The 18,712-nt window shown below is 40.6% G+C and overlaps 1 protein-coding gene across 5 annotated transcripts in view; it reads right to left on the minus strand.

Annotated features, from left to right (window-relative positions):
* The window catches only part of zranb3 (zinc finger, RAN-binding domain containing 3), a 186,525-nt gene that overhangs the window by 35,355 nt on the left and 132,458 nt on the right, over positions 1-18,712 (minus strand). For all 5 annotated transcript variants that reach the window (XM_072579672.1, XM_072579673.1, XM_072579671.1 and 2 more), the window contains 4 exons: positions 18,528-18,680; positions 16,543-17,059; positions 10,017-10,286; positions 4,883-4,980 (listed from right to left, as the gene is read on the minus strand). In XM_072579672.1, coding sequence (XP_072435773.1) covers positions 4,883-4,980; positions 10,017-10,286; positions 16,543-17,059; positions 18,528-18,680 — 1,038 coding nt within the window. The remainder of the gene's footprint in view (positions 1-4,882; positions 4,981-10,016; positions 10,287-16,542; positions 17,060-18,527; positions 18,681-18,712) is intronic.

Genomic DNA, 18,712 nt, shown 5'->3' on the forward strand with positions numbered 1-18,712 from the left:
GTGAAGAAGGCATTTGGTATGCTTTCTTTAATTGGTCAGATTATTGAGTACAGGAGTTGGGAGATCATGTTGCGGCTGTACAGGACATTGGATAGGCCATTGTTGGAATATTGCATGCAATTCTGGAAAATCGGAAAGATGTTGTGAATCTTGAAAGGGTTCAGAAAAAATTTACAAGGCTGCTGCCAAGTTTGGAGGATTTGAGCTATGGGGAAAGGTTGAACAGGCTGGGGCTGTTTTCCCTGGAGCAGTGGAGGGTGAGGGGTGACCTTAACTGCAAGCGGGCATCAGAGCCGCCCCGCATTTGCCACAGGACTATGCTTACATTGGTAAAACTATAGGAATTCATTTTGTGCTTTAAAAACGACAGCCGCAGCTTAAACCCACAGAACTCAGCAGCTGCCGGTCCACCCACGTGACCGGGAGATGGGAGCCAGAGGACAGATCAAATCCACACTAGGCCAGACACTAACCATGACTCAGAGACCGAAACTCCGGAGCTAATTAATATGGAAACCCATCTCCTAATCAAATCGAGAGACTGACTGAAACACACCCATATTCATCAATACAGAACCATCCTGACACAAAGGACAGGCATTCAACGAACAGACTAATACACACCAGCACCCCAAGGGAACAAAGGGGGGTGCTAGCCTCCAGCCTTCACAGAGAGAGACAAGCAGATAGTACCCGGGTCGTTTACATAATCCAATTAGCACCCTATTGTGTGTACACTGCAACTCTCCTGGGACGGCAGGAAACCCACCATTTGCACCTACTCCAGCGATGATGGGGAACTATCATCCCATTCATACTCAAAATCCTCACATCCTGACAAAGAAAGATATATAATGTGTAGCAGCACGCGGGAACAGCAGAACAGCCGAGATTCGGATGGTCTCCGCCGGTGTTACTGTATCAATAAACGTTACCGATTGTTGAACCGCACTCTGGGCTCAGACTGATATCATTTCATCCGTGCTAACAGAGGTTTACAAAATTATGAGGGGCATGAATAGGGTAAATAGGCAAAGTCTTTTCCTTGGGCTCAGGGAGTCCAGAACTAGAGGGCACAGCTTTAGGTTGAGAGGGGAAAGATATAAAAGGGACCTAAGGGGCAACTTTTTCACGCAGGTTGGACCGAAGGGTCTGTTTCCATGCTGTATGCTATGACTCTCACCATTTAGATAATTTCTTTTAAGTCTTTCTGCCAAAATCACAATTTCATCTTTGCCACACTGTACTGCACTTGGCAGATCTTTTCCCACTCACTTAATCTATTTGCATTCCCTTGTACACTCCTAACATCCTCTTTGACAACTCCTATTCCTACCTATCTTTGTGTCATCAGCAAGTTTAGCTGGCACACCTTGGACCCGCTTCGTTCAAATTATTTGTCTAAGTTGTAACATCTTGCCTAATCCAGTCATGAATGATGGTTAAAATTGAAGGAGTAGTGCAACAAACATTCTCACCCTCAATAAATACAAGACTAAAGTATCTGCAACCATCTTTAGCCAGAAATGCCAAGATAACATGACTCACTCCAAGAAAGTCCTGAAATTGGAAGGCTATGGACTCAGAGTTGAAAAATGTGGTGCTGGAAAAACACAGCAGGCAAGGCAGCATTCGAGGAGCAGGAGAATCGACGTTTCGGTCATAAGCCCTTCTTCAGGAATCAGGCTATGGGCTCTGACAACATTCTAGTTTTGGCACTGAAGATTTGAGTTGAAGAACTAGCCGCACACTTTACCATAGTATTTCAGTACAGTTACAACATGGACATTTTCTCTCCTTTGACTTGTTCACTCTGCTGTCTTTGAAAACAAGTGTGCAACTCATGGAAAGCTTTGGCAAAAAGAATGTTTAAAATTTGTTTCGTCATCTCTAACCTTTTCTCACTAAATAAGCCAAACCTGCAAGATTTCAACTGTCAAAGTTAGTTGGATTGTTCTCACTTGCTTCCATTTTCCGTGAAAATATGAACATTTTGCTATGCTACTTTAATTTAGTTTAATTTACACCACTAGACAACTTTATTTTATATCAACGTGGCCCATCATTTCAACTCCCCCTCCCACTCTGCCGAGGACATGGAGGTTCTGGGCCTCCTTCACCGCCGCTCCCTCACCACCAGACACCTGGAGGAAGAACGCCTCATCTTCTGCCTCGGAACACTTCAACCCCTGGGCATCAATGTGGACTTCAACAGTTTCCTCATTTCCCCTTCCCCACCTCACCCTAGTTCCAAACTTCCAGCTCAGCACTGTCTCCTTGACTTGTCCGGACTTGTCCTACCTGCCTATCTCCTTTTCCACCTATCCACTCCACCCTCTCCTCCATGACCTATCACCTTCATCCCCTCCCCCACTCACCCATTGTCCTCTATGCTACTCTCTCCCCACCCCCACCCTCCTCTAGCTTATCTCTCCACGCTTCAGGCTCACTGCCTTTATTCCTGATGAAGGGCTTTTGCCCAAAACGTCGATTTCGCTGCTCCTTGGATGCTGCCTGAACTGCTGTGCTCTTCCAGCACCACTAATCCAGAATCTATTTTATTCAAACAAGTTAAAAAAGTGATTTAACAGAAACAGAGTTTATTATTTTTTGGTGGGAAAACTGCATGTGTTTAAGTAGGGGGAGATAATAGCATGAAATTTCATTTAATTAATAGTACATCCATTTCTACTTGTAGAACTGATTTAACTGTTTTCAATACACTTGCTATAAGCAGTCATTTTGACACTGCAAAATGAAGATGTTTGGGTAAGCAACTTTATATATAGTGATGAATCAGATTTTCCTGGGACTTGTACCATTGCAATGGTCCATTTTGTCATGGGGTACATTGAAGTGAACAAAATAAAAATGAAATTACTAAATAAGTTACATTCATTATGATGCACCATATTTTCAAAAGGTGTGTAGCCAAATGTTCAGTGTACCAGGTCAAAGGAATCACAGCACCTGCACCATTAAGGGAAATAGCTAATTTACTTCATTTTAGCCAAATTTATGCTGTTGCTTTTAGACTTAAAGGCAAAGGTATCTTAGCAGCAGCCTGATTTCTTGCTTCAAGGTTGGCACAGAAAACAGAGTGAAAAATCAAACCAAACTATATGCCACTGGGAGATTTATTGCTCATGGGCTCAAGTTAGAGTTGTGTGTTCAAACTCCATCTAGACGGCAGATTTTAAGCATAGTCATTCAGAGAGATGCATTCACTCCCTGTCTTATTAGTGAGGTAAATACCTTGTTCACTTGTAGCCATTAGGTACCAAACGACCTGTGCAGAGTAAGATGGAGTCTGAGTGAAGAGGGGAGGGAGGCAAATCAGACGAAGGAAATGTTGAAGTTAATTGAAATGTTATTTGAACCGTTTTGAGTGTGGTTCCCCTGTAGTAACTGGTAATGAATACACTGGTCTTACAGATCCTCGGTTTTGAAGTGGACAAGTTGATTCAAATCAGTTATGTTTCATTCGCCAGTTTAACTGCTTTTTTCCATCTGCGCTATCTTTAAGGTCAATTGGTTGGATTTCTCACTTTTGCTGTGAACAAACAACATGATATGCATCATAATTGTAATGAGACTCCTCAGCATGATATGATATGATATGAATATTGTAAGTGTCATCATAAATGGGGCTGAAAGTTACTGACAGTTTTCAGGCTATTACAACCCTACTTTAGACAGGTACAGATAGTTAAAATCAACTCTAGGACTTCCTTTTGCAAATACAGGCCACTTCCTTGATACGGGGACATGCCATTTGCTGATAAGATCAAGCTGACTGCTTAACCATGAAAATGAAAAGGATCTTGTGAGTTATTGAAGAAGAACAATTCTTTTTGTATTCCAATCAACATTTATCTAACAACTAGTGTGACAGAAAACAATGATCTTACCATTCATTTTAATTATTTTCATTGTGTCATCTTAGCCTTCACAACAATGATGCAATGTTTCTAAAATAATTAATTGGCTGTGATATGGACCAGGCCAGACCTCCTCAAAATATTTTTAATATGGTGGCCTAGACCCTAACATTTTTTTAATTTTGAGGAAGATGTGAAGTGGGTGTTCCAGGTGTGATGCAACTAGTCAAACCATTTGACTTTAGGCAAAGCAGAATTTAGTTAAACACTGCAGTTAAAATGTGAACAAAAGAAAGTGGAATTTAAAACACATTAACTGTTAGAAAACGTAACCAACCTGATTACTAATTATCTGTACCAATACAGCAACATCCCATGAATACATCCCTTGGCAAAAAAGATAAGTTCAAACACAGATTCTTACTGGCAGGAGGGAATAACATCCAAACAGAGATTTCAGAAGGAAGTCAGAGGAATTCTTTACTGAAGCTTGCAACTCCCCTGGACTCTCACATCTTGTGACTGCTATAGCTAAAACAAACCAGAAGTAACTGAACTGGGAGAACTGGCCGCTCCTCTTTCATTGTTAAACCAACCTCTTCCTAGACTTTTCAGAGCCTCTGCCTTTCTGACCTTCCTTCAAAAAGCTTGGGATAAACTAACCTTTTTAAAGTGACAGCATTATCACAGCTGTGAAAGAATATGAAATAATCACAGAATTGTAACAGTACCGAAGATATTCTGTAAAGGCATGTTCCTTGTTTGCAAGTAAACAAAGAAATGCAAGACTTTTAAGCACGCAATATTTGTGGCCAGAAACAGAACCGAGATGTTATTTACTAAATAAGAAAACAACTAAAGATTGATTCTGAACAGTCAAATTGTAAGATGGTGAATAAGTCCATCAAGAAGCAATCAGGAAGGTGAAGTATAACAACTCAAATTTAAGACATGAACACATTTATATAACTATACATGGAGATGAAATAACTAAATAGTACCTTAGTGTACAGATGTATTCTATCAGTATTTTTGCTTGCACAAAACAGGAAGCCATCGTAAACTGGAACACTGCTGTTGCAAGTGATATCAGATTGTTCTATATCAGAAAAGTTTGGAACACACACCATGATTAGTTCCTCTTAAAAGAACACACACTCAAATAAGGAAGGGGTGCTAACAAAGAACAAAAGTTAAAATATCAGACATTGCTGCTTGTGAACATGGACAGATTTTCTATAGTTGTTACACTTTGTAATTGAAACACCTGCTGACACTCAATTTAATCAGGATACTCTGCAAGAAATCAATGCCTTCAAGGCAGGAATCGTAGGGACTGGTTGGCGATAGGCAGAAACATGCAGAATTTGAATCAAATGCCACACTTCAGGGAAGTTTTTCTCATGACAACAGAAAAGGTGAAGGAGGAGCTGATAGAAGTCGTCCAGATTATCAGGGGTTGGTGAAGGGAGAAGATATTTCAGATATCCACAAAAAGCTTTAAATGTTCTGCACGCAGAACATTATTGGAACTCGTTGCCATAAATTGCTACTGAATTGTACATTATAACAAAGGCAATTAGTTCTTTAAAGAGAGGAACATTAAAGGGCAAGTACAGGGTGTATGATAATTCTGGGCACTAAACCTTGTGAAAGGCATGTATAATGCACATTCATTAGAATTGTACTTGGGATTAAAGGGTTAATTTTGTAAGTGTATTATTTTGGTTTGAATTTACTTCTGTTTTAATGGTTAAGAGGTGAGCTAAATGGAGTGCCAATTTAAAAAAAACCTTTGTTATTTTATATATACCTAAAATCTGTATTTTTTGGTTGGGGCAATCCGGAGCAAGACAGCATAATACAGCATGGAAACAGACCCTACAGTCGAAGCAGTCCATGCCAATCATGTTCACAAATTGAACGAGTCCCACCTGTGTGCATTTGGCCTATATACTTTCAAACCCTTCCATAGCTCCTTGAAAGTGGAGTCGCAGGTAGATAGGATAGTGAAGGAGGCGTTTGGCATGCTTTCCTTTATTGGTCAGAGTATTGAGTACAGGAGTTAGGAGGTCATGTTGCGGCTGTACAGGACATTGGTTAGGCCACTGTTGGAATATTGCGTGTGTTTCTGGTCTCCTTCCTATCGGAAAGATGTTGTGAAACTTGAAAGGGTTCAGAAAAGATTTACAAGGATGTTGCTAGGGTTGGAGGATCTGAGCTACAGGGAGAGGCTGAACAGACTGGGGCTGTTTTCCCTGAAGCGTCGGAGGTTGAGGGGTGACCTTATAGAGGTTTACAAAATTATGAGGGGCATGGACAGGATAAATAGAAAAAGTCTTTTCCCTGGGGTCGGGGAGTCCAGAACTAGAGGGTACAGGTTTAGGGTGAGAGGGGAAAGATAAAAAAGAGACCTAAGCGGCAACTTTTTCACACAGAGGGTAGTATGTATATGGAATGAGCTGCCAGAGGATGTGGTGAAGGCTGGTACAATTGCAACATTTAAGAAGCATTTGGATGGGTATATGACTAGGAAGGGTTTGGAGGGATATGGGCTGGGTGCTGGCAGGTGGGACTAGATTGGGTTGGGATATCTATTCGGCGTGGACGGGTTGGACCGAAGGGTCTGCTTCCATGCTGTACATCTCTATGACTCTGTAACTTACTCAAATATCTTTTAAACACTGTAACTGTACCTGCACCACATTCCTGATGAACAGCTTATGCTCGAAACATTGACTCTCCTGCTCCTTGGATGCTGCCTGACTGGCTGTGCCCATTCAGCACCACACGCTTAGACTCTGATCTCCAGCATCTGCATTCCTCTCTTTCTCCCTGTACCTGCATCCACCACTTTTTCTGGCAGTTCATTCCACACACTAACCATTCTTTGTGTAAAAACATTGCCCCTCATATCTGTTTTAAGTCTTTCTCCTCTCACCCTAAAAATATGACCAGAAAAGCTTGCCTCTCCTCATAATTTGTTAAACTGTGAGTGACTGAGAACTCTCAAATTCCACTATTTAAAGAAAAATAACAATTTATTTCTAAATTTATTTTTTTCTCTAATAGTGAATATTAAACAAAATCTTCACAAATCCAAGCCCTCCTTTTCTTAAGTATGTATTACAACATGGGTTTAAACCTGACACACACAGAAGCTCACCTCGCACCGTCATCTGTTAAATTTTCAGAGACAAAGAGTCACTATTTAAAGTAAAAATTAGCAATTCTATTCTTTAAGTCCAACAGAGAACACTAAAACAACAGCTATTTACAACTCCTTTCTCTTAAACCTATCGTTTACCTCCCACTCTACAATATTGTTCCGATTAAAAAACCCGGATTAGGATTTATATGAAAAAAATAACGTTTCAAAACCAGCCAGATTTATCAATTCTCATTTGTAGATTTCACTCTTTAGATTTTTCTCTGGGCTTTCCGGGGTTGTCTCTTCTTCGCTCTTTTGCTGCATAACTTTTCTTATGGACAGCACCTTTCAGACAGCTATTTGGCTAGTAGTCTATACTTGTTGGTTTCCTTGGCAGTTTTCCCCCAACTGTTCAAAATGTCCAGTTTTGTACCCCAAAACATTAGATCATTTCATTAGTTTAATGTCATCAAACCACTAAATTCAAATTTGATTGGATTTTGGTATCTTGGAGCATTATTTAAACTAGGAGAAAGTGAGGACTGCAGATGCTGGAGATCAGAGCTTAAAAATGTGTTGCTGGAAAAGCGCAGCAGGTCAGGCAGCATCAAAGGAACAGGAGAATCGACGTTTCCTGAAGAAGGGCTTATGCCCGAAACGTCAATTCTCCTGTTCCTTTGATGCTGTCTGACCTGCTGCACTTTTCCAGCAACACATTTTTAAGCATTATTTAAACTGATTGGCAAAATTTGAATTTGTTTTGTGCCACAGCAGTTGAGCTGCACTATTGGTTTCACAGTCAAATGTTACATTTTAAATTCTTTCAGCACACTCTGTACCTCTCTAAGTCCGGTCTCTCAAAGGTACAGTACACATCTACACCTCCATAGCACTACTTCCTGACTCCAACTCTATAAAAATAATATGTTGTTCTAATAACACACTTATTAAAACATTACATTAACTTAATCTCAGACCACACCATCTCTGTCTACTTCAGTGTTTTCATCCTTCTGGCTAAAAATCTCCCTGGGTCATCTTCTTTCTTTTTGCTGTGAGTAATTTTTACATGAAAAGGTACCTTTGATAGAGACTGTTTTCTAATTTCTTTGAGAGCAAGATGTTAGATAGGTAGTTAGTTCTATGATTCTACAGTAGTTGCTCGCTGTTCCTTCTTTACCTTCTAACATGGCTCTTCTTTCCCTTTCTTTATCTTCTACTCCCATTTGCCTCGATCGCAATTTAATGTTTTCTATCTCTACTGCACTTGTCTGTTTCTCTGATATTCCAAAGTGCTTGACCAACTTATTCATAATTTCAGCTTTCCTTGTGTCCCTGGATAAACCCAATTCAAAATATTTGCTAATTTCAACAATATATCTTTCCTCCATCTTTCTGAACCATCTTGGCAAATTTGGGAAGGATCTTCAAACCCCTGAACCTCTTTAGTAATGTTAAAAGCCATTTCCCTAACTTTTAATTCAACCAACCACAAGTATCTGAAATTAAACCGGTTCAAGTCTGTCCAAATCCCTGACTAGATCTGTCTAAACCTTTCCAAAATTTGGATGATGAGCTCCCAAGCTGTTTATAAGGGGCATGGATAAGTTAAATAGACAGGAGTTGGAGATGCCGGTGTTGGACTGGGGTGTACAAAGTTAAAAATCACAACACCAGGTTATAGTCCAACAGGTTTAATTGGAAGCACACTAGCTTTCGAAGTGACGCTCCTTCATCAGGAGCGTCGCTCCGAAAGCTAGTGTGCTTCCAATTAAACCTGTTGGACTATAACCTGGTGTTGTGATTTTTAACTTAAATAGACAAGAGTTTTTTTTCCCTCAGGTGGGGGAAATCTAGAACTAGACAGCATAGATTTAAGGAGAGAGGACAAAGATTGAAAAGGGACCTAAGGGGCAACATTTTCATGCAGAGGGTGGTGCACATATGGAATCAGCTGCCAGTGGAAGTGGAGGAGTAGGCAAGCAGGAGGCTGGAAGAACACAGCAAGTCAGGCAGCATTAGGAGGTGGAGAAGTCAACATTTCAGGAGACTCTTGACATTCACCTTATCCATGCCCTTCATGATTTTATAAATTTCAATAAGCTAACCCCGTACACTTAACACTCCAGTGAAAAAAAGTCCTAGCCTTTCCAGTGTACTTTGATATCTGAAACTCTCCATTCCTTTACCATCCTGGTAAATCTTTTCTGAACCCTCTCCAGTTTAGTGATATCCTTCCGATAACAGAGCAATCAGAATTGCATATAGTGCTCCAGAAGAGTCCTCACCAATATCCTGTACAACCTCAATATGATGCCCCAGCTCCTATTCTCAAAATGTCTTGAGCAATGAAGGCAAGCATGTTAAACAGTTTTAGAGCTTGGATATTTAGGAAAGAGATATCATAAGACACTGTTTTACATATCTGGCAGGAGACATCTGAAACACTCAATCACAAAAGGCTTTTGACAGTGGGCCAATGTCAATGTTTAAGACCGAGATTCATTTTTATTACTTCAGGTATAAAGTAGTACAGAGCAACTGTGGATAAATAAAGTTTAAGAACAGATGGTATATTCTTATAGAAAGGCATACTGGGGTGTAGAGACTAAATGGCATATTCTTATTTTAAAATAGGATAAGTACCGGTTTAGGTATTGATTTGGTGGATGCTAGAATACATAGATCTATATAGCTAATATACATCAGGAAGATCAAATATTGTTCCGCAAGATGCTGTGCGTAAAGTACAATGCCAATGGAAAGTAAATAATGTAAGATAAATAAGATTAGTGAATGAATTAGATACACTTTGGAGACATTTCTGAAATGGTCAGTCAACAAATACTGCAAAACCTGCCCTTAAGAAACTAACTAATTTGGGTATAGCACATAGAGGAAATATCTATGAACTACTTGTATTCAAATTGAATTAAAGTCTGTAAATAGTTGCAGAATTAGAAATGAAGAACAAACTGAATTACCCTGTTGCTGTGGACTGGTGCTGCACATTCTTCCTTCAGTTATGGAAATATCATTGTTACTTTTGTCAACATTGAAAACTACATGCATTTCCTCAGACCTCACTGTATTGATGTGTAGTTCTACACTATTTTTCTGCCCTGCGGGCGTACTTGATTCATCATTTTCCTGGTCAGATAGGACAGTGCAGTCAGTGTCAGGTTGGGTTCCTCCTTTACATTCTTTTTCACTAAGATTTTCATGACAAGACAAATATTTTTCTTTTTCATCACCTGTGATAAGAAAAGCTTCAGGTTAAAACATTGCTAAAACATCAGATTAGATTAGATTAGATTCCCAACAGTGCAGAAACAGGCCCTTTGGCCCAACAAGTCCACACTGACCCTCCGAAGAGTAATCCACCCATACCCATTTCCCTCTGACTAATGCACCTAACACTATGGGCAATTTAGTATGGCCACTTCACCTGACCTGCACATCTTTGGACTGTGGGAGGAAACTGGAGTATCCAGAAGAAACCCACACAGACACGTGAAGAATGTGCAAACTCCACACAGACAATCGCCCGAGGCTGGAATTGAACCCGGGATGGACCTGGTTCTGACCTGCTAACCACTGAGCCACCGTGCCACCCTAAGTGTCATTCAGACAATGGGACAATGGCGAGCCTGTAACGAAAGTATGGCGAGATTTGAGATTACTGACACAGTTAAAAATAAAGTCTGATTTTCCATCCAAGGCTTTAATGGCAAGATGACACTCACATGCAAGAATGGTGAGAGGTCTATTGCATGTATTAGCATCTCATTATTACCAAATCTTAGCTCATTTGTGTGCCATTTGCTATTTTCTCAGGTAGGGGAGAGAAACTAGATGGTGACAATTCCTGACACCAAAATCTCAGTGGTAACTGGAGATTGCAACGTGTTCGTGTCTTCTCCAGGTCTCCTTCTTGACCAGCAGTTGTAAAACCTCAGAATGCTGCCACGATAGCATGGTGCATTCAAAATTCAGTGAGAAGCACAACATTGACAAAGTCATGTTGATCAACATCATGGAGGAAAAGCTCCCATAAAATTCCTCTCAATTGACATTTGGCTGATATTTGGGAAAATTCAGCCCTTGAACACAATTTCAAAAGGAATAACAACTTATACTGCATGAGAAACCAGATGCTGATTGCTTAGGAAATAGACTGTGATTGGTCAAACATTGTATTCTGCATGGCACCAGGGATAATTTGATGTTATTCTTTTATTTAACTGAAATGGCAGTGTGTCTGGACAAATTCCACTTGCATGCAGAGGACTGTGTCTTGCACATGAATATACCAATGCTTCTACTGAGCCACAATGTGAATCTGACAGATAATCAGAACTGATTGTGTGTGTAATTCTTGGTACACACAGTACTATTCATTAAGTGCTGCCCATTCATAGTCTCCACCTTTAGACATGATTCTATGTTTTGAGTTTTGCAAACGTGTTGGTTGAGTATTAAGCGCACAGTACAAGAGAAGCTCTTCAGCCCATTGAATCTGCACCAACTAAACAACTTTAAATCTACTCCTGTCCCACTTTCCATCACTTTGCCCATCAATTTGAATGGTATGACATTTCAAGTGGTCATCGAAGTACTTTCTAAAAGGTTATGAGGCTTCCTGCCAAAATTGTTCTCCCAGGCAGTGCATTCCAGATTCTTCCCACCCTTTGCCTAAAAACATTTTTACTCAAATGCTGCTTAAACCTCCTCCTGCTTTCATGGCCATTTATGCCCCTTATTATTGACCCACAGACTAAAGGTAATAGTTGCTTTCTATCCATCCTGTCTAGGACTGTCAATTTTATACACCTCAATCAAACCATACCTCAGCCTTCTTTACTCCAAAGAAAACAACCCAAACTAATCCAGCCTATCTTCACAGCTTTAATGCTCCAGCTAAGACAACATCCTGATGAATCTGCATTGGAGGGGCTGCAGTGGAATCACTTCAGTCCTATAGTATAGTGCAGATACCAGAATTGCACACAGTACTCTAGCTGTGACCTAGCCAAAGTCCTGTACAGCTCCAAAATAACATTGTATGCCTCAAATGATGAAGTGTCCTGGATGCTTTCTTAATTACTCAATTAAACTGTCCTGTAGACAAGCATCCCAAGATGCCTCTCTTATCTTTCGAGTGACCTGCCCATCATTGAGTAGTCCCTGGTCTTGTTACTTCCTCCAAAGTAAATCGTTTCACACTTTTCAGGGAAGGTGATGGCCTAGTAGTATTATCACTAGACTATTAATCCAAGGACCCAGGTAATGTTCTGGGGACTCAGGTGTGAATTCCGCCACAGCAGATGGTGGAATTTGAATTCAATAAAAAAACCAAAAATCTGTAATTAAGAATCTACTGATGTCCACAAAATCCTTGTCAATGGTTAGGAAAAACCCATCTGGTTCACTAATGTTCTTCAGGTAAGGAAATCTGCTATCCTTGTGTGATCTGGCCTACATGTTATTCCAGACCCACAGCAATGTGGTTGACTCTTAAATGCTCTCTGAAACAGCCCAGCAAGCCATTCAGTTAGATACAGAAGTTCACTGTATCACTTCTCCATGACAATGAACTCCTTTGGCTATAAATTCCGTGAGCATGATCTTAACCTCCACAATCACCTGAAGGAGGAGTGGCACTCAGAAAGTTAGTGTTTCCAAATAAACCTGTTGGACTATAACCTGGTGTGGTGTGATTTTTAACCTTGTCCACCCTAGTTCAACACCGGCACCTCCAAGTCATACAATTCGACAGAGTGTGACATCAAGGCTGCATTAGTCAGATTGTGGCGTCAAGGAGCTGTGGCAAAACTGTAATCAATGGGTATCAGAGGGCAAACTCTCTGGTGACCAGATTCATACAAAGCACAGAGGAAGATAGTCGTGGTTGTTAGAGGGCAGTCATCTCAGCTGCAGGATATCTCTGCAGGAGTTCCTAAGGATAATGTCCTCAGCTCAACCATCTTCAGCTGCTTCATCAATGACTTTCCCTCCATCATTAGGTCAGAGTGGGGATGTTCGCCCATGATTGCATAATACTCAGCACCATTTACCACTCCTCAGATACTGAAGCAGTCCATATCCAAATGCAGCAGGATCTGGAAAACATCCAGCCTTGGGTTGACAAGTGGCAAGTTCCAAATATGCCACACAAATGCCAGGCCAGGAGTATCACCAATAAGAAGTATCACCAATAAGTGTTACCATCATTGAATCCCCTAATGTCAACATCCTGGGATTTAACATTGATCAGAAACTCAAGTGAACTCACCATATAAATACAGTAGCTACAAGAGTAGGCCAGGGGCTAGGAATACTGTGGCGAGTAACTAACCTCTTGACTCTCCAAAGCATGTCCACTATATACAAGGCACGAGACAGGGGTGTGATGTAATACACGCCCAGTTGCCTGGATGCGCGCAGCCCCAACAACACACAAGAAACTTAACACCATACAAGACAAAGCAGCCTGCTTGATAGGTACTACATCCACAAGCATCCACTCCCTCCATCACCAACCATCTACAAGATGCACTGCAGAAATTCAAAGGTCCTCAGACAGTTCCTTCCAAACCCATGATCACAGAAGGAAAAAAAGGTAGCAGATATATGGGAACACCACCACCTTCATGTTCTTTTCCAAGCCTCTCACCATCCTGACTTGGAAATATATCGCTGTTCCTTCACTTCTGCTGGGTCAAAATCCTGGAATTCCTTCACGAATGGCATTATGGGTCAACCCACACAGCAGGGCAAACAGGGACAGGCAATAAATGCTGGCCAGTCAGCAACAGCCACTTCCCGTTCTCAGGGTTAAATTCCACTGGCCGCTAATCTGCTCTTCTGACCGCCCATCTATATCTTCCTCGAACCTAAGACCTCCTTCCTCACTATCAACCACCCGGCCAACATTTGTGTCATCCAAACCCTTGCTGATCATATGTAACGACAAACAATAAAAGGGACCCAACACTGATTGCTGTGATACACTGATCTCTAGTCCTACAAACGCCACTCTCTGTCTCATAACTGTAGGCCAATTTTGGATCCAAATTAGAAAGCTACCCTAGCTCGATGCCCTCTTACCTTCTTTATCATTCTCCCGTGTGGGACCTTGCTGAAATCCAAAAACAACTGTACAAACCTCATTCACAGACCTGATCACCTCCTTGAAAAATTTGATCAAATTTGTTAGGCATGACATCTCTATAATAAAGCCAAGTTATTTCTGAACAAACCTTGCCTCTCCAAGTAAAAATTAACTATCTCCTTCAGAATTTTCTCCAATAGTTTCCCTGCCACTGATGTGAGACTGATTGGACTGATATTCCTTGGTTTGTTTGAGCAACTTCTTGAAAAGTAGGATCACGTTATACAGCACAGGAACAGACCTATTGTCCAACTCATCCACACTGATCAAGCATCAATGGACTTGAGGTTCTTGAGCAGATTGACATAAGGAATGAGGAGTTAGAGGTTTTGGCTTAAAGGTGGACAAAACTCCAGGTGAGAGGAGAGTACCATTTGCCAGCATTTGGCCCGTATCCCTCTGAACCCTTCCTATTCATATATCCATCCAGATGCCTTTTAAATACAGTAATTGTACCCACCTCCACCACTTCCTCTGGCAGCTTGTCTCATACATGTACCAACCTCTGCGTGCACTGCAGAAATTAAAGGTTCTCAGACAGTCCATCCTCCCTCTATTAAGTGAAGTACTCATTTAACACCCTACCAATGGCCTATGGCTCTACGCACAAATTGCTCCTTTAGCCCCTACCTCTTTCCCTGGTTATGCTTTCCCCTTAATATTATTATAGATAGTTGATATATTTTGGGATTCTCCCTAATCTTACCTGTCAGTACTTTTTCATGCCTCCTCTTTCCTTTCTTCAGCTCCCAATGCACTTTCTATACTCCACTTGAGCTCTGTTCGTATGCTGCCTTTGTACCTGTTAAAAGCCTCTTTTTCCCTTTGTATCCATTCCTGAATATTGCAAAACATCCATAACTCTCTGGCCTTGTTGTCACTCTGAAGGAAAAATGTTGGGCCAATACTCTCTCCAATTCCTTTCTGAATACCTCCAATTGTTCTGGTGTAGATTTATCCACAAGCAACTGTTCCAAATCTACTTTGACCAAATCCTGCCTCATTTTAATAAAATCTGCTTTCCCCAATCCAAAACCATTTTCTAGCAACCATCCTTTTCCTTAACAAACTTAACACATATGCATATGGTTAGTACTGTGCTTGTTGTGGACAGCTGAAGAGACATGTAGTTCTGGTACAAACAATACACTTGTTATTGGCAGGTATGGTGACCTAGCATCACAGTGGCACTGAAATTAGTACACCACATTACTCATTGGTGAGGAAGGCCAAATGTCTTCTGAGTTGACAGTAGCATTCTGCTCTCGGAGAACTCCATTGCGTTGCTCTACATGGTCGCAATATGAAATACTTTTTTTTGAGACAGCTTACCTTTCCAGGGTAATTTGAGGTAGCCTGGGCACCCTTAAGGACTGAAAGCAGCAACCTTCGGCCGTTCATTTGCATGACGTACATCAAGCAATTTGCTCGGGGTAGTCAATTCCCGCAAGTATTTTTTTTCACTATCAAACTTAGATGGTGAGCAAATGGCTAGAGCCCTATTCACAGAGTTGTTGCTAAGGTCAATCTAATCTTGTGGAGCTGTCGGAATACCAACACATACTGATCAGTGGTGGCCAGCTAATGGTAGACTGTGGTCGAGAACCTTATTTGCTAATTTATCAACTAGCATGTTGAGGAAGTAGAGTTCATCAGGTAGCTTAATTCAAAGGTGAATTTGAGCATGACATTGAGTTCATTAAGGTGAAACCCATTAAGAATTACACTAACAACCAATTTAAGATCATAAGTCAAGCTTGCAACATGGCTCACTTACACTTGCTAGACATTGTGCCTTTTTAATTAAACAAAGGCCTGGGGACATGGTTCTCATGTCTGACGGCACATCCTGGATGATCAGAGTCAACCCTGCCTTTTTAAAATTTAAACAAAACTTTGGGGTATCTGTGCCTTCTCCAGGTGAGAGGAGAGTACCATTTGCCAACATGACAACATCTTGACTAATTAGAGTCCACTTGCCACTCAATCAGCACCTGTTTCTCATGAATATAAATTGTAGCTCCCTTTGAAAAGTGGTAGCCTTCACCTGTCCCCAATGAGTGCAAGGTGAAAAGATTTGATAGCAGACACTTTTTCTGAAATATTAGATGCTTATTGACAGAAACAGAAAATAGCAGTCAGCCTTTACTGTACTAAGATAATCATCACACGAACATAAAATACATTGTCCAAGTACCAGAAGCTTTCCCATGAACGATTCACCAAAACACCAGTATATTTGATTGAGATAAAACACTAATAAAGTATTTTTTGTTCAATAAATATTTTTGATAAGAAATTTGCTTGAAGATGAAAAATTCAAAACAGATTCTTACCAATACTTTGCGGAGTTTCACACATTTCACAGTAAGACAGAAAGATATTATTTGTAAATGTGCACATTTTGCAATTCCATGTTTTTTCAGTTACAAGCAATTTTCCTGAGGTAGCTTGTGCTTTGTCCAGGAAATTTTGAGTACGATGAATTCTAATTGTGGATGGTGTCGGCCCACCTTTGGCCTTGTTCTTTTTTGATCTTGCGTGATTTTTCATTGGTGTGAATAAAGATTTAAATCGTTTAGTCTGTGGTTCAAATGTATCTTTTAACAGCAGCTCATCATTGTTCATTTCGGATATTGCGTTATTCTCATTTTCATCACCTCTTGCATTTACTTCATCTAGTTTTCCTTGCGATTGCTGAGGTGAATTGGGGGGATCAGGTGATTCCTGCAGTTCGAATGTATCAGAAAACTGGCTGACTGGTAAATCTTGAAGGGTTCTCTTGCGTTTCTCCCCGGAGTCAGGTTTTGATGAAAAGAATGAGCGGATGTCATGCTGTTTTTCTTTGTCAAACTGAAAGGGAAGTATAATTTACTTCAAAAGAATGACAAATCAACTTAACTACAAAATTAGAAATCTGTAAAGCTTAACAGCCCATTAAAGAGGAGTAATTAATCTTTCATTAAATCTGCAATAATTCACATTGTATTTGGAAAGTCTAAGCACGAGTTAAAGGTACCTATCAAATTCAACAGTGACTGCAAATGCCAAGTCTTTAATGGGATCATTGGATTTATCTCAAATTTCAGAAGCGACAATTAAAAACGCCTCATCTTCTGCCTCAGAACACTTCAACCCCAGGGCATCAATGTGGATTTCACCAGTTTCCTCATTTCCCCTTCCCCCACCTCACCCCAGCTCCAGCCTTCCAGCTCAGCACCTCCCTCATGACCTGTCCTACCTGCCTATCTTCCTTTCCACCTATCCATTCCACCCTCCTCTCTGACCTGTCACCTCCATCCCCACCGCCACTCACCTATTGTACTCTATGCTACTTTCTCCCCACCCCCACCCTCCTCTCATTCATCTCTCCACTCTGCAGGCACCCTGCCTCTATTCCTGATGAAGGGCTTTTGCCCGAAACGTCGATTTTCCTGCTCCTTGGATGCTGCCTGACCTGCTGTGCTTTTCCAGCACCACTCTAATCTAGACTCTGGTTTCCAGCATCTGCAGTCCTTGTTTTTACCTACACAATTAAAAACATATCAATGCAAAGTGTTGTGTTCTATACTGGAAACTCAAAACTGCTATTATTTGTAGAGCATTTATCTTACTGTTGAATTTTAAAATCCTATATACTGTCTTTTATCTGGAGAAATAATTTGATCAGAAATATTCTGATCGGCCAAGATGTGCTATAGGACATGAGAACCAGGTCCCCAGGCCTTTGTTTAATTAAAAAGGTACAATGTCAAGCAAGTACAAGTGAGCCACTTTCCAAGCTTGACTTATGGTCTGAAATTGCTTGTTAGTGTAATTCTTAATGGTTTTACCTTAGCGAGCTCTATGCCATGGTCAAATTGTCTGAAGGAAGGCAGCTCTAGGAAATATTTTGCAATTTACAAATAACAGATTAATGGCAGCAAGCAGGTACACAAATCAAGTTCTTATAGTAATATCCCAGAGTGGCTATTACAGAGTCGCTCCAGTGGTTTGTGAACAATCGAATTTGTAACTTTAATGACTACTTCAGCTGTGCTTTATTTTTTATTGCGTATGACAATTTTGAATCTATTTCTTGATTTTTCTCACTACCACGGTGGAAAAATTGGATGCAACAAAGATGGTGAGATAAACTGAAAATGCACTGACATCACACAACATGAAAATGTATAACTGGCACTATAGTATTAATATTAACAAAGCGATAACATGAAACAGAATTTTCTACACATTAGGAGAACTAAAAAAACATTGCTATTAGTACCTAGCTTTGAAAAATTACTATTCACATCACATATAGCACAGTTCAATTACTTACATGGGTGAAAAAAACTCCATCTTCAGCTGCTGAAAAATTTTTATTTGGCACCCAGGCCAATGCATTGCTCAAGAAATCCCACTTTTCTTTATCTCCCTCTTCCACTTCTAAGTGTTGCTTTATTCCATTTAATGTGTTACTTGTTACACGAGTCTGTAATTTAAAAGGAGAAAGTGAGGACTGCA

The sequence above is a fragment of the Chiloscyllium punctatum genome, chromosome 10 (genome assembly GCF_047496795.1).
Source record: "Chiloscyllium punctatum isolate Juve2018m chromosome 10, sChiPun1.3, whole genome shotgun sequence".
NCBI classification, from domain to species: domain Eukaryota; kingdom Metazoa; phylum Chordata; class Chondrichthyes; order Orectolobiformes; family Hemiscylliidae; genus Chiloscyllium; species Chiloscyllium punctatum.